Genomic DNA, 16,812 nt, shown 5'->3' with positions numbered 1-16,812 from the left:
AGGGGAATATAATATTAAATCAAGAGATTTAACAGCAGAAGGATACAGTTGTCAAATGGTCTTCCTATTTACAGTCAACAGAATGAGTCATAATAGATTTTTTAAAACCCCTTATGGAACAAAATAAGTCATAGTTTGACGTACAATATGCACCTATAATGAACATCTAATTGCTAAACTATTTAAACTTTTGCTGATATTTTAAACAGAGGAAGAACAGTTTAAAGAATGTATGATAAAATGGGCCAAGAATTTTAGTTGTACTATACAGATGGATCAGTGGGAAAACATGCAGTTAAAAGGGTTGAAATTTACATTATGTTGTGATCTTAAAAATAATGCAACTTGGACTTTAATAATAATGCAGTTCTGGGTGATGTATTTATTTACTGTCAGACATTTATTTACAATAAAAAATAAATAACCATGCAGTGTTACTAGACAAACTGGCAAGACAAATCACCCTGGTTTAGAAACCAACTGACTAGACAACTAATCTCAACAAAAGAATGGATAACTAGGTAGATACAATGAATTTGGCTTGCAGCTAGAAGACACTATTCCAGAAAAGAGAAAAGATAATCAGAGCTACTTTAATTATCCACTATTGAATTAATGGAGTATAATAACTGAGTCAGGTACAGATGAATCAGATAAATTCATGAAGGACAGTTTTGCCAATCATTATATAGTCATGAACTGTCAAGTTCAGAAAGCCTTTTTCTTGGTGGCAAATTTTAATAAACACGATTATTTAATCGTTTGTGCTTTCCCATTTTACTGTGGCATTTTATATAAAATATTCATGTTTACAATGATATATTCTTCTTGTTTTAAAACTTTGTCACCTAAAATCTCTCCAGAGATCCCTATTGTTCTTTGCAGGATGTAAAGGATGATGATATTAATAATAACACTGGTAAAAAAAACAAGATATAAATCCTAAGAAGGAGTCTTCTTCTTAACCCAATTCCTGAAGAACATTGATTTGTGGACATTGCACAGACATTTAACACTCAGTGATTGAGGGCCTTTGATCTAGTCAGGAAGATCAAAAAATCAAGACAATAAAGAAAAATAAATGACTTGTTTACAAGGAGTAAACTTGTTTTCCAAGAAAATGTAATGCAAGAATCGTTCTTGTATTACAATAAAGAATACAAGAATGCAAACAAATTGACATTGAACATTCCCCCCCCCCCCAAAAAAAATGTTTGATTTGCAATTCACAAGTCATCTTGTTCTTGTTTGGCAAAACTTTTCATTGATTTTCTACATTTAAATGGACTGATTGCCTATTCATTTTTTTCTCCAGCGTTGCAGACAACTTACTTAAATAAGGAAAGATCCTCACTGTAATGATTATCTTCTACCTACTATAAATTAGGACCATTATTTTACAAATGCTTTTCCAAAACACGGCAGAGAGTGGTCAGTTCCTCTTTCAAGTGAGTGGCAATTTCCGATACTTTCTGTGGTGAATCAAGAACTTCCATGCTGCAGGTAATAGGATTGTAGTGAAGAGGGAAAGTCTTCTTGATTGTAAGAGCATATTTCCTACAGAGCAAGGAACAAAGGATGTATCTCTGGTCTGAAGAGAAAAATAGTCTTTCCCAATTGCATGACAAGATAATAGCACTTAGTACCGCTTCACAGCCCTCTCTAAGCGGTTTACAGAGTCAGCATATTGCCCCCAACAATCTGGGTCCTCACTTTACCCACCTCGGAAGGATGGAAGGCTGAGTTAACCTCGAGCCTGGTGAGATTCGATCTGCCAAACTGCTGACAGCTGGTGATCAGCAGAAGTAGCCTGCAGTGCTGCACTCTAACCACTGCGCCACCGCAGCTCTTGTACCATTACCGCTAACACTAAAGCAATATTGGCTTTAACAATTACCATGAATCTACTCCTTGTGAGTTTGGTTTGTTTGAAGATGGGTATGCTATCCAAAATATGAGTGGAACCTCATATTTCTTCCCCTACCTTTGATCCATGTACAGATACATCATTAGAGTTTTTAATAACAATCTTCAAATATTTTTTAAAAAATATGGGAAGGCCCTAGTATAACCTTTATTCCCAAGAAGACATCAGGGACCCCTTTCTTGGAAAATAAAATAGATGAGTAGCTGCACCCCAGTATGTCTAATTGCCCAGAAAAGGGACATGTAAACATAGATAGCACAGAATTTTCGAAGGGAACGAGTGGCTAGTACAATTGTCATAAGTGCTTTGTAAGTGGCTATGTCCACCATGGGAATCATTCTCTCAATGGGTCTCACCCAGGGGTGAGCTGCTGGGGGTTTGCAGAGGTTCGGGAGAATCTCTAGCTACGATTCTGTGCAGTTGGGTGAATCCCCAAATCCCACTCCTGGCTGGCTCCACCCATCCTGCCCCTTCCTTCCAAGGTGTCCCCACGCAGCCCATTTTGGATGCAGATAAGTGCAGGGCATTTGCGGAGGCTCAGTGAGGTGAAAAACAGGCCTACTGGAAGTTTAGGAGGGCCTCCGGAGCCTGGGGAAGCTGTTTTTGTCGTCCCAGAGGCTCGATGAAAACCTCCAGAGCCTGGGGAGGACAAAAACATGGTGCAGGAGGCCAACTAGGCCATGCCCACCATGGCCACACCCACCCAGCAACCGGGCAGAGAACCCCTTGCTAAAATTTTTGAAGCCCATCCCTGGTCTCACCAGTAAATAATTTATAATTGCATCCTTAGTATGTGTACACACTCTAAAGGTACTAATGTCAACTGCCTATAAAGACCAGGAATCCCTGCTAATGTTAATGAAAGAAGTTCTAAACCAAGATTGCCCAACTTTTTAAACTTTGAAAGTCTTCCCCCGGATTGAAAATCATAACTCAGCATTAGCTTCACAAGAACTCTACAGAACACATTTGATCATGGACATCTAGAGATTGCAACTTTTGGACTTCTGATATAAATCCAGATCAACCTAATCTGGTGATATAAATTTACCATCTTTATACTTACTGTAGTTGAGACTTTGCATCTTCAAAACAGTCTGCTACGAAGTAAATGGGCTGGAAGGTCTGGTCATGATAAGGTTGGACCACCATCACATTTGGATCAAAGGCTTTATATTCTGGCTTTTCTGATAAAGCATACTTTTAGTGAAGAACAACAGAAGAAGTGATTTTAGATTGAAGTCAACTCAGTTGACAACACAATAGATAATTGGGAGCATCCAAGGAGCTGAAATGAATGGATGGATGGATGGATGGATAGGATGGTAGAGTGAAATTTCTATTAAATCCATGGAGCTTCAAGAAAAGATTTTAAATTTTGCTTTCCCACATCATAGAAATAGTTTTCTGTGCAAACCATTTAATTCAGCTTTTTCTGAATTCAGCTTTATTTGATTTGCACATTTCTAATTTTTTGTACATTTTTAAAGGCAGGTGAGATGGAGTAAGGTTAAGCAAAACCTATTTCTCATCAAAACTGTAAAGTGTTCAGTTTTAATTTTTAAACTCTACATGGAACTATTTAAACTGTGAATTGGAAATCCTATTACATTTGTGTTTGTTTTTTGGGGGGGGGGGGGGTTGGTCCATTCTAGTCAGTTTTGACTCCTGGTGACAGCCTGGATGAATCCCTGCAGTTTTCTTGGCAAAATTGGTTTGCTATTGCTGCTTTCCAAGAACTGGAGAGAGTGACTGGCCCAAGGTCACCCAGCTGCCTGCATGCCTAAAGAGAGACTAGAACTCACAGTCTCTGGGATTCTAACTGATGTTTTAAGAACTACACCAAACTGCCTGTTACACTAACCATCATGATGAAGAATCAAACAATATCTATTCCCAACCAGCTATTCAACTAATCAACTCATAAAACAAATACATTTTTAGTCTTGCATACAGAAATGTCGTGGCTGCTTTAATTGATAGTAGAGAGGTGCTATCTCATGCCCAGGTATTTTCAAAGGACATGTTTCCAGCAAAGTATGTTGGCCAGGCTATTTGGTACCTGGAGCACTGTTGTTACTGTATTATTACTTTTTAATAATAACTTTATGAAAGTTTATAAGTACAAAGATAAAAGACTAATATGAACTAAGAAAAATATAAAAAGCAAAGTAAAGAAAAAGAGAAGTGCAAAGACACTTTAAAAAGGAAAAAAGAAAAAAGAAAAATTGCTAAAAGATAACTTCCCTTCTCTCCAGTCACTTCTCCAGGTGTTAAAACATAACACCTTCTCTAATATTTTTTTAAAAACTCTTCCTCCGATATCTCATCCCCAAATCAAATTGTAAAAAGTCATCACTTGATATTAATCAACAAAAATTTATAAAAGCTATTAGAATTAGTAAAACACCCCATACACGCTAACACCGTGATGGCGAACCTATGGCATGCGTGCCACAGGTAGCATACGTAACCATATCAGTGGGCATGCCAGCTCAGCTCTGGCGCACATGCGCGCACCAGCCAGTTAATTTTGGGCCTTCTGGGCCCAGCAGAAGTAGTGAAACAGGCTGTTTCCTGCCTCCGGAGGGTCTGTGGGGAGTGGGAGGTGGGGAAGACCCATTTTTCTTTCTCACCTGGCTCCAGATCCTCTCTATGCATCTGGGAAGGGTGAAAACAGCCTTTCTCACCCCCTTGGAGGCCCTCCAGAGGCCTAAAATGGCCCATTTCCCAACTCCCGGTGGGACAGGAAGTGACGTTTTTTGCTGTCCCCAGTCTCCAGAGACTCCCGGAGGGCCTCCGAGGGAGTGGGAAAGGGTTTATTCGCCCTTCCCAGATGCATAGAGAGGATCTGGAGCCAGGTGACAAAGAAAAACAGGCCTACCAGGCGATCGCGTGCCAGGAGCGGGGGGGGGAGGGGGGTTGCGCGTGCATGCGCAGGGCAGGGTGCATAGAATTATGGGTGTGGGCACACACACATGCGAAACTGCCCCCATCCTGGCATGCGATGGCAAAAAGGTTAGCCACCACTGCACTAACACATTAACTTTAATCAAATAAATCCACTATATAAACTGATCACTTTCTTTAAGAAATAAAACAAAATAAATATCTCCCCACTTATAAACAGATCTTTAAAGTTTCATTGTTCAGTTTTAGTAAAAAAAAAAGAAAATCCATTTATAGCTATCACAAACTGGTATATATTATTTGGTCTTGGTCAAATAAGTATACTTTATAATCCCTCTGTTTACTTTTTTAAAGTTTGATTTTTAATCCTTTAAAATAACATCCCACAGGTTGATTTCTTATCATTTTTTCTTTGTCTCCTTTCAGGAATCATTTCAGTAGTTTAATACATCCCTTTTGTAAAGCCAAAATAAAAAAGTTTTCAAAACAATTGTTCTGAGTTATTATTCGTAATTATTCTTACTTATTAAGATATCAACTGGTTTTCTTTGTAAATCCATTGTAAATCCATGTCATATTCTGACATTTTAAAATTTATTTTCAGACCCACAGTGTCTTTTTTCCATGTCACTTTTGTAATCTTACATTTTTTTAAAAAAAAGTCCAAATCCACATTCCATCAGTCTCGTTCTCTTTGTTACCCAATAAAATCTGTGATTCTTCTATATCCTCTGTTATAGCATCAGTGTACAGTGTTCGGAGTAATAATATCGGAGTACAGTGTTCCCTAACAGCCTTAATTTCTTCTATAGTCAAATAGTATTGCTCCATTGGATCTTTTTTCCTTTAATTATACTTAATTTTTTCAAATTCCCTCTAGTCAATCTTCAAAATCCCCTATCATCTGTTTATTTTCCAGTCAGCAAACCTTTCTGTTTTCCAAAAAGTAAAATTTTTCTTTTTAATTCTTAAACTTACATGGAACTTCTTTCATCCAGAGCAGAAGGAGAATCTCTCAGTATAATAAATCATATGCTTTAGAACAGTAGTGGGATTAAAATAATTTAATAACCAGTTCTCTGCCCTAATGACTGGCTGGGTGGGCGTGGTCATGGTGGGCGTGGCTGGGGTGTGTGACAGGCAGCATTCAGCCTCCTGCACCCCCCAGGAGCAAAAACAGGCCACGGGGGGTGCACCACCACCCCACACCCCATTTTGGGCCTAGTAGGACTCCCTGCAGCCTCCTGAGCAAAAATGGGCCACGGGGGCCCCGTGCCACACCCCCATGCCCCATTTTGGGCCTAGTAGGCCTCCCTGCAGCCTCCTGGGAGCAAAATTGGGGTGTGTGGGGACTCCTGGAAGGGGCAGGGAGGGGAGGGGACAGGCCAGTCAACAATTTAACAACCAGTTAGTCTAAACTGGCCTGAACCAGCACGAACCTGCTAAATCCCACCACTGCTTTGGAAGGTTCTTAACTTCTAGTAAATTAATAATGAGCAACTTCCTAGATTACTTAAGAGAGGAAGTAGGCGAACCCAATGTCTCTTTGAAGATGCTTGCCCATGCCTTAGGCAAGATGGCTTTCTCCCTGGCTTCCAGAACTATCAAATCTGCTGGAGGTGGCTATTTTATTATCTCTTCGTTGGGAGATTCTGCATGGTGTGAATGTGTGGGTGATCATTGTTCTCTCCTTGATCCAGAGAAGAGTTCCAAGAAGCTGATCAATTCACCATTTCCTCTATTCAAGACTGTTGTTGACTCCACAAAAGTAGAGCTGTCGTCAGTCTGCCATTACAACTATGGTAGTCCTTGCTACTGTATTTCTTAATTTCCAAAAAGAGTGGGGAAAAGAGCCTTCAAAACAGTTTTACCCAGCCTTGGCACTCTCCAGATATATGAGTTTTCAGTTCCCAGGAGTCTCAGGCAGAATAACTATTGCTGAGATTTGATTTTGGCAGCTGACATCCATGAATCTGGATGGTGTCCAGGTTATGAAAAGCTGTTCCAGAGATACATCCCTGCCTTTGTCCTCATATTATGACTCTTATTGGAAGTGTCACAAAAAGAAAGAAAGAAAGAAGGAAGGAAGGAAGGAAGGAAGGAAGGAAGGAAGGAAGGAAGGAAGGAAGGAAGGGGATGTCTTTCCAGAAATGTTGATGGCATTGTAATATGACTCAACAAAGCCCAAATTCAGTTTTTGTTGTGTCAAAACTGTTGGTTTCTAATTTGACCCCTGCCTAATCTTTTCCATGCTCAAAAGTTATTCAGAATCAGATCTAACTGAAGCTGGATGGATATCGCTAAGAAATTCCAAAAGGGTAAATTAAACTGGGAAATTAAAAAAAATATATTCCCTAATGAAGGCAATGGGAGGCTGCTGCCAAGAAGCCCTGCCTTTGGTCATGTATAGCAATCACAAGGAGTTAAACTAGCCCGAGGACATCTCTATCTTTTGAAACTTATAATATCTCCCAAAGTCGGCGAAAAAGCAGCCTTAATTCTCTTCCAAATGTTGAATTTTAGCTCAATTATTTCATTTGCAATTGCATGATGTTGAGTCAATTCTCCCTGTGAATATTCCTTAAATTTAAACCAGATCCACTTGTAATAATATACAGATATATAATGCTCAAGGCTTACGAATACATGCTGAAAAGTTTTTATAATCTCAGACCCAGCTTTTCTTTCTGAACCTTTCATTCGTGCAGTGGGAAGATATGCTTAAAAGTGCTTGATGACCCCACATAACCTTTCACAATGAAGGGAGGTTTGTTTTTCAGCAAACGAAGCATGCAGAGGAAAAACGCCTGCCAGCTGGGAACTATGGGCCATTAAATTTTATTGTACATGGGCTCAACTCCAGCCTGGGTGTTAACATAAAATTCATTGTATATAATGCAGAACAGCTGAACATACAGTAAAAACATATAGCGCAAAACTGAGTGTGTTGGTCAGTTTTTTAAAGTTCAAGAGACATCGCATTCACTGGCATGGTAAGTGATGGGTTCAGATCAGAGGTGGGTTTCAGCCGGTTCTGACCATTTCTGGAGATCCAGTAGCAGAAATATTGAGTAGTTCGGAGAACCGGTAAATACCACCTCTGACTGGCCCCATCCTCATCTATTCTCTGCCTCCTGAGTCCCAGCTGATCGGGAGGAAATGGGAATTTTGCAGTAACCTTCCCCTGCCATACCCACTAAGCCACACCCACCAAGCCATGCCATGCCCACCAAGCCACACCCACAGAACTGGTAGTAAAAATATTTGAAACCTACCACTCGTTCAGATAGAGTATGTTTAAATGTCACCTCCCATTTGAAGGGCAAAACCGAGTTTCTAGGGAAAATGAACTCTAAAATTGGCCTTCTTTTAAAAACACTGGCTATCCATTGCTTTATAAACAGATAGTATATTTAACAGCAATGTTACAACTGGAATCATTTCGGATAACTTCAGCTAAGGCAGCCAAGTGAACCCAAAGTGGTGCCTTAAAGATACGTTGGACTACATCTTCCGTAATTCTCAGCTATGATAGCTGGCATAGCATCCAGCAATGGCCAGCAGTATATGCATTTCACGCACTTTATGTCTCTGTAAAAATACATCGAATTTAAAACAGGTCCAATAAAAACAACAGGATTTAAAATAGGCATGACTTACTGTAAATCTCATCTATTCAATTGAATTACTGTAAGTTTTGCTAATTTGGGGAAAGTTTGTTTTGTTTGTTTTTGTTTTATTTGATTTGTATACCGCCCTACTCCCGAAGGACTCAGGGCGGTGAACAGCCAAGCAATAAAATACATAAATACAAAAATTTAAAAAACCAGTTAAAATCAAATTAAATCATTTTGACCCAGACAAATTAAAACACCCCAATAATTTAAGAACAGATTTAAAATGTATATATTAAAAGAGGGAGGAGATTAGGCCAAGCCTGCTTGATGGAATAAAAGAGTCTTCACAGCGCGGCGGAAGGTGCGCAGGTCAGTTTAACCTCAGTATGCCTGTATGCTAAGTCCCCTAATAACAGTTAAATCACAACTAACTTAATTCGAGGGCATCCATGGGGTGGGACAGAGGGACATCAAAGAAATCAAGATGACAACTGAGGTCCCACTCCTTTCTCCTGGTGTTGCATATTTTTATGCATATCTATATAAATAAAAATGTAAATGTCCGTTTGTACATAACCGCACATCTCTGAAAGTTCTTCACCAATTGCTTTCAAATTTTGACACAACGTTGCATTCGACTACAGGTGTGTTTATATATACCTATATTATATATATGTCACACCTGTGACAGGTAAAAACATGAAAAACATTGGAAAACATTGAAAGACATTGACAAACATTGAAAAACAGAGCCATCTGCTGGACCTAAAACCAACATGGCAGCCTCCCAGCCCTGATTACACTCAACAGATTTCTGCTCCTTATATTTAGACTCTCCATATTGCTTCCAAGAAACTGCGCATTTGGAAGGCAGAGACGCCCGAGGGCCATATCCTGCCACCAGGCTCAGCAGGTAGGCAGCCGGCTCCCCGCCGGGAAGCCCTTGCAGCTGGCGCTTCTATGGCTGGGTGGGGCCCGCCTGACCCTGGCTCTGACCTCCCCCTCCCCCGGCCTCCCCGCAAACTAGCCTCGCCCGCCACTGCTGCCCATCCCCCTCACCAGCCACTCTCGGGGCTCCCTCCAAAGAACACCTGACAACAAGGCTGCCTGGGTCCGCCGAGCGGGAACCCTCTGTCCCTCACCTAGCCTGAATCGTGCCTGGCCCAGCGCTGCCATGGGCCCCGAGGTCAGAAAGACCAGCCACTAACCGGCGCTATGCGAATCCGGTCAGTGAGCAGGAGATGGAGGCAACTGGAGCCTCGGGGTCACCTTTGACCACCGCCGCCTTTGATTCCCAGGTGGGCGCTCTGGCAGTTTACGGAGCCTACACAAAAATTTTGGCCTCTGGCAGAAAAGGGGCTCCGGGGAGGCTCCAAGGGGTGGAAACGGCCAGGAGGGAGGATGGCCGGCCCTCCTTTGTTTCGCCTGGAAGAGCAGGGGATTTAATCATTCCCCTGCCCTTGGCAGGCGGGGGAGGAGAACTGCGCAGCAGGGATCCAGTGGGGTGTGTGTGGCTCCTGGCTTTGGCACTTTCTTCCTTCAGGCGGGAAGCCCCAAATCAGCCTCGAACCCCCACCGCACCCCCTCCCTCCCTCCCTTCCCTTCCCTTCCCTGCTATGCGTCTCCCCGTCGAGCCCCCAGAGAACATCTGTGTAGGGAGGACGGAGGGGGGCCCCGAATTTCTGCTGTGGTGCGGAGAGCTGTGAAGGCCTGGCCTGAAAAGGTAAGGACAATGGCGGGGGATGCAGAAGAGGCCAGGCCAGAGACAGAGATAAACAGAGAGAGAGGGAGAGAGAGACATAGAGAAATACAGAGGATGGGGTGGGGGAGAGAGACACATACAGAGATACAGAGAGAGAGGGTGGGAGAGAGAGAGTGATACAGAGATGGAAGGGGGAGAGAGAGAGAGAGAGAGAGAGAGATACAGAGAGGGAAGGGGAGAGAGAGACATAGAGATACAGAGAGGGGGGAGAGAGACACATAGAGAGATACAGAGGGGGGGAGAGAGAGACATATAGAGATACGGAGGGGGAGAGAGACATAGAGAGATACAGAGAGAGGGGGAGAGAGAGACATAGAGAGATACAGAGGGGGGAGAGAGAGACAGAGAGAGATACAGAGAGAGGGGGAGAGAGAGACATAGAGATACAGAGAGAGGGGGAGAGAAAGACACATAGAGAGATACAGAGGAGGGAGAGAGAGAGACATAGAGAGACATAGAGAGATACAGACAGGGGAGAGAGAGAGAGAGACATAGAGAGATACAAAGAGAGAGGGGGAGACAGAGAGGGAGGTTCCCATTGTTTTTTAGCAACCGGTTCTCTGCCCTAATCACCAGCTGGCTAGGCATGGCTCGGGGGCTGTCATGTGACTGATGAAAGTGAATGACGTCGAGTTGGCCACGCCCACCAAATGTTTGTGGAGAGTTTGGAACTTCAGCCTCGCTCTTTTAGCCCAGCGGAAACACCAGACTGGGCCACAGCAATGCGTGGCCGGGTACAGCTAGTTGTAAATAAAAAAGGTTGTCATAAAAACACTCCACTGGATACTTCTGGTTCCCTTTATTTTAATGGATCTATTCCACTTATGACTAGGTTTGAATCCAAGCCACACATTTTAAATACAGATAGTCCTTGGTTTATGACTACAATTGAGCCCCAAATTTTCCATTGCTAAGCAAGACACTGGTTAAATAATTTTGCCACATTTTATAACCTTTCTTGCCACAGTTGTTAAGCGAATCACTGCATTAGTGAGGCTAATAACACGGTTGTTAAATGAATCTGGCTTCTCCCTTGACTTTGCTTATCAGAAGGGGATCACATGACCACATGACCCCCACATGACACTGCAACCATCATAAATACAAGCCAGTTCCCAAACATCTGAATTTTGATCATGTGACCACAGAGATGTTACAATAGTAATGGTGGGTTTCTACCAGTTCGGGACGGTTCGGGCGAGCCGATAGGAGTGATGGTGAGCTGAGAGCAAACTGGTTCTCTCTGACAGTTAGCTTGGCCCTCCCACCCGCCCCTGTGTTATACATACCTTATATTCTGTCATTTTTAGCCCAGCTGAAAGGCGTGGCAGAGCGGATTGCTGCGTCTCAGCTGTTACATAATACACTGCACTTGCGCGGAGCACAAGTTTGGCGTGCATGCACGAAGCACATGCATGAAACAAACCGGTGGTAACACCAGTTGAAACCCACCATTGTACAATAGTCATAAGTATGAATACTAGTCATAAGTCATGCTTTTTGCTCTTGTAACTTTGAATGGTCAACTAAACAAATGAGTCTAAGTCAAGGGTTACTTATATTTAAAACAATGACCAATCTGAGTTTTCATTACAGTGGGTTGATGAGAAGTATCTTGTTCATCATTAAGACCCTGTGAAGAGTTTTATTTCATGTTAAAATACCATATTTTTTGGAGTATAAGTCGCTCTGGAGTATAAGACGCACATTAAATTATGGGGAGGGGAAAAAATTGCCTCTATCGGTATTCACCTGGCTAGCATCCTTGTAACAAATAGCAAACAGCCTGGTCAGCTTCAGCATATTATCGCAGCCTGATTCAGCAGGAGCAGCTGATTGGCGGGTGGATTGGCCACCCAGAATACCCCCAATCAGCTGTTCCAGGCTGCAGGGATTGCCACAGACCATGGCGTCGTGTTTTCGGCCTCCGCGCATCGCATTTTCTGCCTCCACATGCCCCATTTTTGGCCTCTGTGTGTCGCATTTTCGGGCAGTTCCAGGCAATGGGGATCGCCCCGCCACTGATCCCTGCCAGCTGGAATAAAACGCAACGTGTGGAGGCCAAAAACAGCCAAAGGGTGGGGTCTGGCGGGTGCGCAGGGCTACATTCGGTATATAAAATGCACCCAAATTTTCATGCTCTTTTGGGGGGGGAGTGCATCTTATACTCCAAAAAGTACGATAAATCTATAAACATTTGCCTCTGCGTTACCTTCCAGTGTTCCCTGCTGGTAATGCCCATCTGTTGCTAAATATTGCAGATTCCTAAGTTGTTGATGTTTCTAGGGAAGACATATATCAGACAAAAATATTTTTGAAAACTTACTATCAGTTCTCCATAGGAAGAGAGGAGGCCTGCTCCATAGGCTTTGATAGATTCATTTTGTTTGCAGAGGCCAAACTCAACTGTAAACCAATAGAACTAAGAAGAAGAGAAGGGGGAAAAATAGATTATGAGAACTCATCTGGAGTAAAAAAAAAAACCTTTCCAATTCTTAATCCAGCATTTGTTCATCTCCCTTGATACTTGATACTTCTTTTTGTTGGGATGAGAGAGTATAGTGTTGAAAATAGTGTTTTCTCACTGTATCTCTACTTGATACCATATTTGATGCATTCTGGGAAAACAACAACAGCACAATAGCTACAAGCTGAATCAAGGCCACCAAAGTTCAGTTCTGTAAAGAAGAAGGGGACATACAAATATGTCCCAATGGGAATTACACCTATCTAACTACTTTTTCCAATTTTGCACCTTCCAGGTGTATTAGAAAACAGTTCCTATTTCGATGGCCAATATGCTGAAGGACAGTAAGTTGGAAAAAGCCATGCTATTGGTGCTTAGATCCTGGATGGTTGGATATGGGGAAGGATCCTATGTTGTAAGAAGTAAACATGATGATAGAAACTCTCCGTCTCTGTCTCTGTCTCTGTCTCTGTCTCTGTCTCTGTCTCTGTCTCTGTCTCTCTCTCTCTCTCTCTCTCTCTCCCTCCCTCCCTCCCTCCCTCCCCACCTCTCTCTCCATGTATGATTTTCTTGCAGAAAATAAGCATTATGTCCTGGCTGTTTGGGAAGCATAGAATATTTATGATATGTTCCATTCATGTGTGTTATTGCATACATGTGGCTCTTTGGCATTATATTTCTGCTATGAAAATGTATGTAGGAGACCAGGCTGAGCCTAAGAGAGGGACCAAATGTGTTATAAGTCACGAGTCCTTGCGCAACTCACCTTGAATGCCTTTCTTACAGTATCTCCCGCTCATTTCCCTTGACCATTAGTTGACCAGATTCATGTACAGAGCTTAAGCTTGCAATAACTCATTTGAACTGCCTGAATCTCCTGATTTACCCACTGCTTGACAATGTGATTTCTACTCACTGTTGATAATTTTTCAATATCCTCATCAGATGCTCCAAGAGAAGCCAGCCCAATATCCTAAACCAAGCATATTGATTTTTATTAAAATTACAAGCCAATTTCCATTCCATTCCATAAAAGCCTTTCAGAAAAGAAATAGCAAAATTATATTATTTTTCAGTAGTATCTTCAGTATGTCACAACTTCTTCCCCTTTGTGTGCTGTGTGGGCAATCTCCCATTACACATACACAAGGAACAAGGCTTACACTGCAATGCTGCAACATGTATATGTATATGTATATTTAAATTTTTATGCCATCTCCTCTGCAAAGTAACTCTGGTTGGCTTACAAATAATAAAACAAATTAAAAAATAATTCAAATATTAAATTCATGTTATTTAATACTTCATGATTTAATATTTCAAATATTTTACTTTACAATAATGAATACATTAATTAAATTAATTAATGTTATTTAATTATTACATAACAATTAATTAAATAAATTAAACAAGAAATATGTAATTAGTAGTTGTTAAAAATAATTATTAATTTAATTGTAGCAATGATTATTGGTATTATAGTTAAAATATTAAAACATTGCTTTATCATTCTGTGTCCCTACTCCTCCCCTTTAGGACCTAGCAGCACAACACACTAGTCAAGGAGAAAGAATTAAGCAACATGCTATAAAAAGTCCTTCTGCCTTTAACTTAATAAGGGGAAATAAATTAGGAATATATCAGACTATGTAGACCAGGGGTCTCCAACCTTGGCAACTTTAAGCCTGGAGGACTTCAACTCCCAGAATTCTCCTGGCTGGGGAATTCTGGGAGTTGAAGTCCTCCAGGCTTAAAGTTGCCAAGGTTGGAGACCCTGATATAGACCATTGTCATTTGAACTAATCCCAAGTAAATAGTCAGTTCAGAATCTGTCTCCATTTAATCCAGCATATTTTTTCTGACAGTGGTCACTGAAGTTAACTGCAGGAAGCCAAAATATCTCTCACAATCTTGTCCTTCAACTGATCAGAGATACTGTATAGTTCCCTAAAACATTGAGGTCTAATAGCAATTGCTGGACACATTCTCCATGAATTTGCTTATGGGAATACAGAGTCTTTTTCCAGAAATATTTACATTCTAAGCAAGATTGTCATCTTTAGGATAAACATCTGTATGGTTTGTTCTGCTTGCAACTTCCCTTAGGTCAATTTATTATTTCATGATTATAGAGCCAGTACTTCATCTTTGGATTCTTGTTTAGCCAAGAAGAAGAATATATGGAAGTGGCGCATATACTTTCTAATATGAGATAATCCACCCCATGTGATTTGAACATATGGCAACATCAGTGCAGAGCTGTAAATCAAATTGCTTATCCTAAAGCAATTTAACCCAGCATTGCTCAGCCAATCCAGGCAACAGCTGCTTACTGAAAATGACCATGGCCTGTGCAACATTTGAAAGAAGGTATAACAGGAGACAGTTTGCCATTATCAGTTGCTGCTGCTACTGTCGTTCTCCAGAAAGTTATGGAACAATCAGCTGGTCCAAAATGCAATGCCACAGGCAGCGTGAGAATATTTCAATATTCCCATGTAATTCCACCGCACTGAAAGCTGCACTGGCTACCGGTGAGCTTCTAAGTATGATTCAAGTGCTGGTTGTCATCTATAAAGTCCATCATGACATGGAGTCAGGTTATTTGAGGGATTACCTATACCCCATGTTCATCCATTAATATCAAGCAGAGTTGGTACACTTCAGATCTTCAAATAAGCTATGCCAACTATCAAGATCTAGGAAGAGGCCTTCTCTGCCATGGCACCTGTCCACTGAATTGACTTCCCCCTCAGAATTCTCAGAAATCCATGTGACTTCCACCATAATGTCCCAAAAGTGCTTTTTCATAGCCACATTTTTGAAGACCACCAGAATATCATTATGGTGGAATGTCTACGGTGGAATGTCTTCTCAATCATCCAGGACTTTCTGGTTTTTCTTTGAAGACATTTCGCTTTTCATCCAAGAAGCTTCTTAATGGAGCAGAGCTGGAGAAACTTCTTGGATGAGAAGTGAAATGTCTTCAAAGAAAAACCAGAAAGTCATGTTGCCTCTTGAAAAGCACCTTTGGGACAACCATGACCTGGATGACTGAGAATCTCCATAGACATTCCACCGTAATGATATGCTGGTGGTCTCAAAAAATGTGGGTATTGTCCCAGGTCTTGGAATAGAGTGTCTTACTTGGTTGGAGGTGTTACTTGGAACCCTGACATAGAGCAGCTATGGATTTTTTTTTTAAATATGGGATATGGTAATTTTTTTTTCTATCAGCTGTGATCTATCTTCCTCTTCTTCCTTCTTCTCCTCCTCCTCATTATTGATGTTGCTATTATTATCATCATTATTTCCCATTTCTTGACGGAAACACTTTTAGTTGATATTGGTACTTTACTACGTATTTTTAATTTTCTACATCATCCTACTTTAAAATCTTAATTATATTTTGCTTTTATGCTTTATAAATTCCTCTAGAAATATATTTTAAAAATAAATACAAATGTACAATCAGTCTAGATGAACGTAGCCTTTTGTTTACACTTAAGAACTACACTGGCCCCTTCTGGTTTCATGAGGAATGTTCAGAATCCACATAGCTGCCTAGCAAAATTTACCTCCTCTATTAAATTTCCAAGCATTCCTCCAATTTCTGCTGTGCTTTGCAAAACTTTGCCTTAATTCTGCTTTGAGTAGGTAGCATTAGACAGAAATTTTGGTTGTCTCCTATCTAGCCTAAATTGCCAAATACGGAGTCAGATATGACACTGTCTAATACTAGGTCAAGCTTCTTTGTCTAACTCAATAGTAACTATACTCTCTGGCAGAGTTAAACAAAAGAAAGATTTTTGCAGATGTTAATAAGAATTCCAGAGGAGGAAATAATTTTTGTAGAAGATGTAAATGGAGTGCTAGAGCCAAGCTTAGACAAATCATCCCAAAGGGAAAAAAGGAAGACGGCTTCCAAGAAAAGAAAGACAGCTTCCAAGTATACACACACACACACACACACACACACACACACACACACACATAAACAAACACACACACACACACATATAGGCTTTGACTGATGCTTGCAGAGTTGGTAACTTCCCACTCTGATATTCGCATGGCATGCTAAAGTTAATTCCTTTAACTTTAATCATGATTGTTGTTTGTTTTCATT

General features: G+C 41.1%; 1 protein-coding gene across 1 annotated transcript in view; it reads right to left on the bottom strand.

The window, feature by feature from the left end:
• Positions 1 to 1,397: 1,397 nt before the first annotated feature.
• LOC139319848 (tyrosine 3-monooxygenase-like) overlaps positions 1,398 to 16,812 on the bottom strand; it is a 30,423-nt gene continuing 15,008 nt past the window's right edge. The window contains exons 9-12 of the mRNA XM_070947897.1: positions 13,600 to 13,656; positions 12,543 to 12,638; positions 2,994 to 3,127; positions 1,398 to 1,557 (exon numbers count right to left, since the gene is read on the bottom strand). Of these exons, the coding sequence (XP_070803998.1) occupies positions 1,398 to 1,557; positions 2,994 to 3,127; positions 12,543 to 12,638; positions 13,600 to 13,656 (447 nt within the window). The remainder of the gene's footprint in view (positions 1,558 to 2,993; positions 3,128 to 12,542; positions 12,639 to 13,599; positions 13,657 to 16,812) is intronic.

This window comes from Pituophis catenifer, unplaced genomic scaffold (genome assembly GCF_029215685.1).
Source record: "Pituophis catenifer annectens isolate HBS135680 unplaced genomic scaffold, rPitCat1.0.hap2 SCAF_7, whole genome shotgun sequence".
Taxonomy (NCBI): domain Eukaryota; kingdom Metazoa; phylum Chordata; class Lepidosauria; order Squamata; family Colubridae; genus Pituophis; species Pituophis catenifer.
Note: the sequence above shows the minus strand (reverse complement) of the source record. Positions and strands in the feature narration are given on the sequence as shown.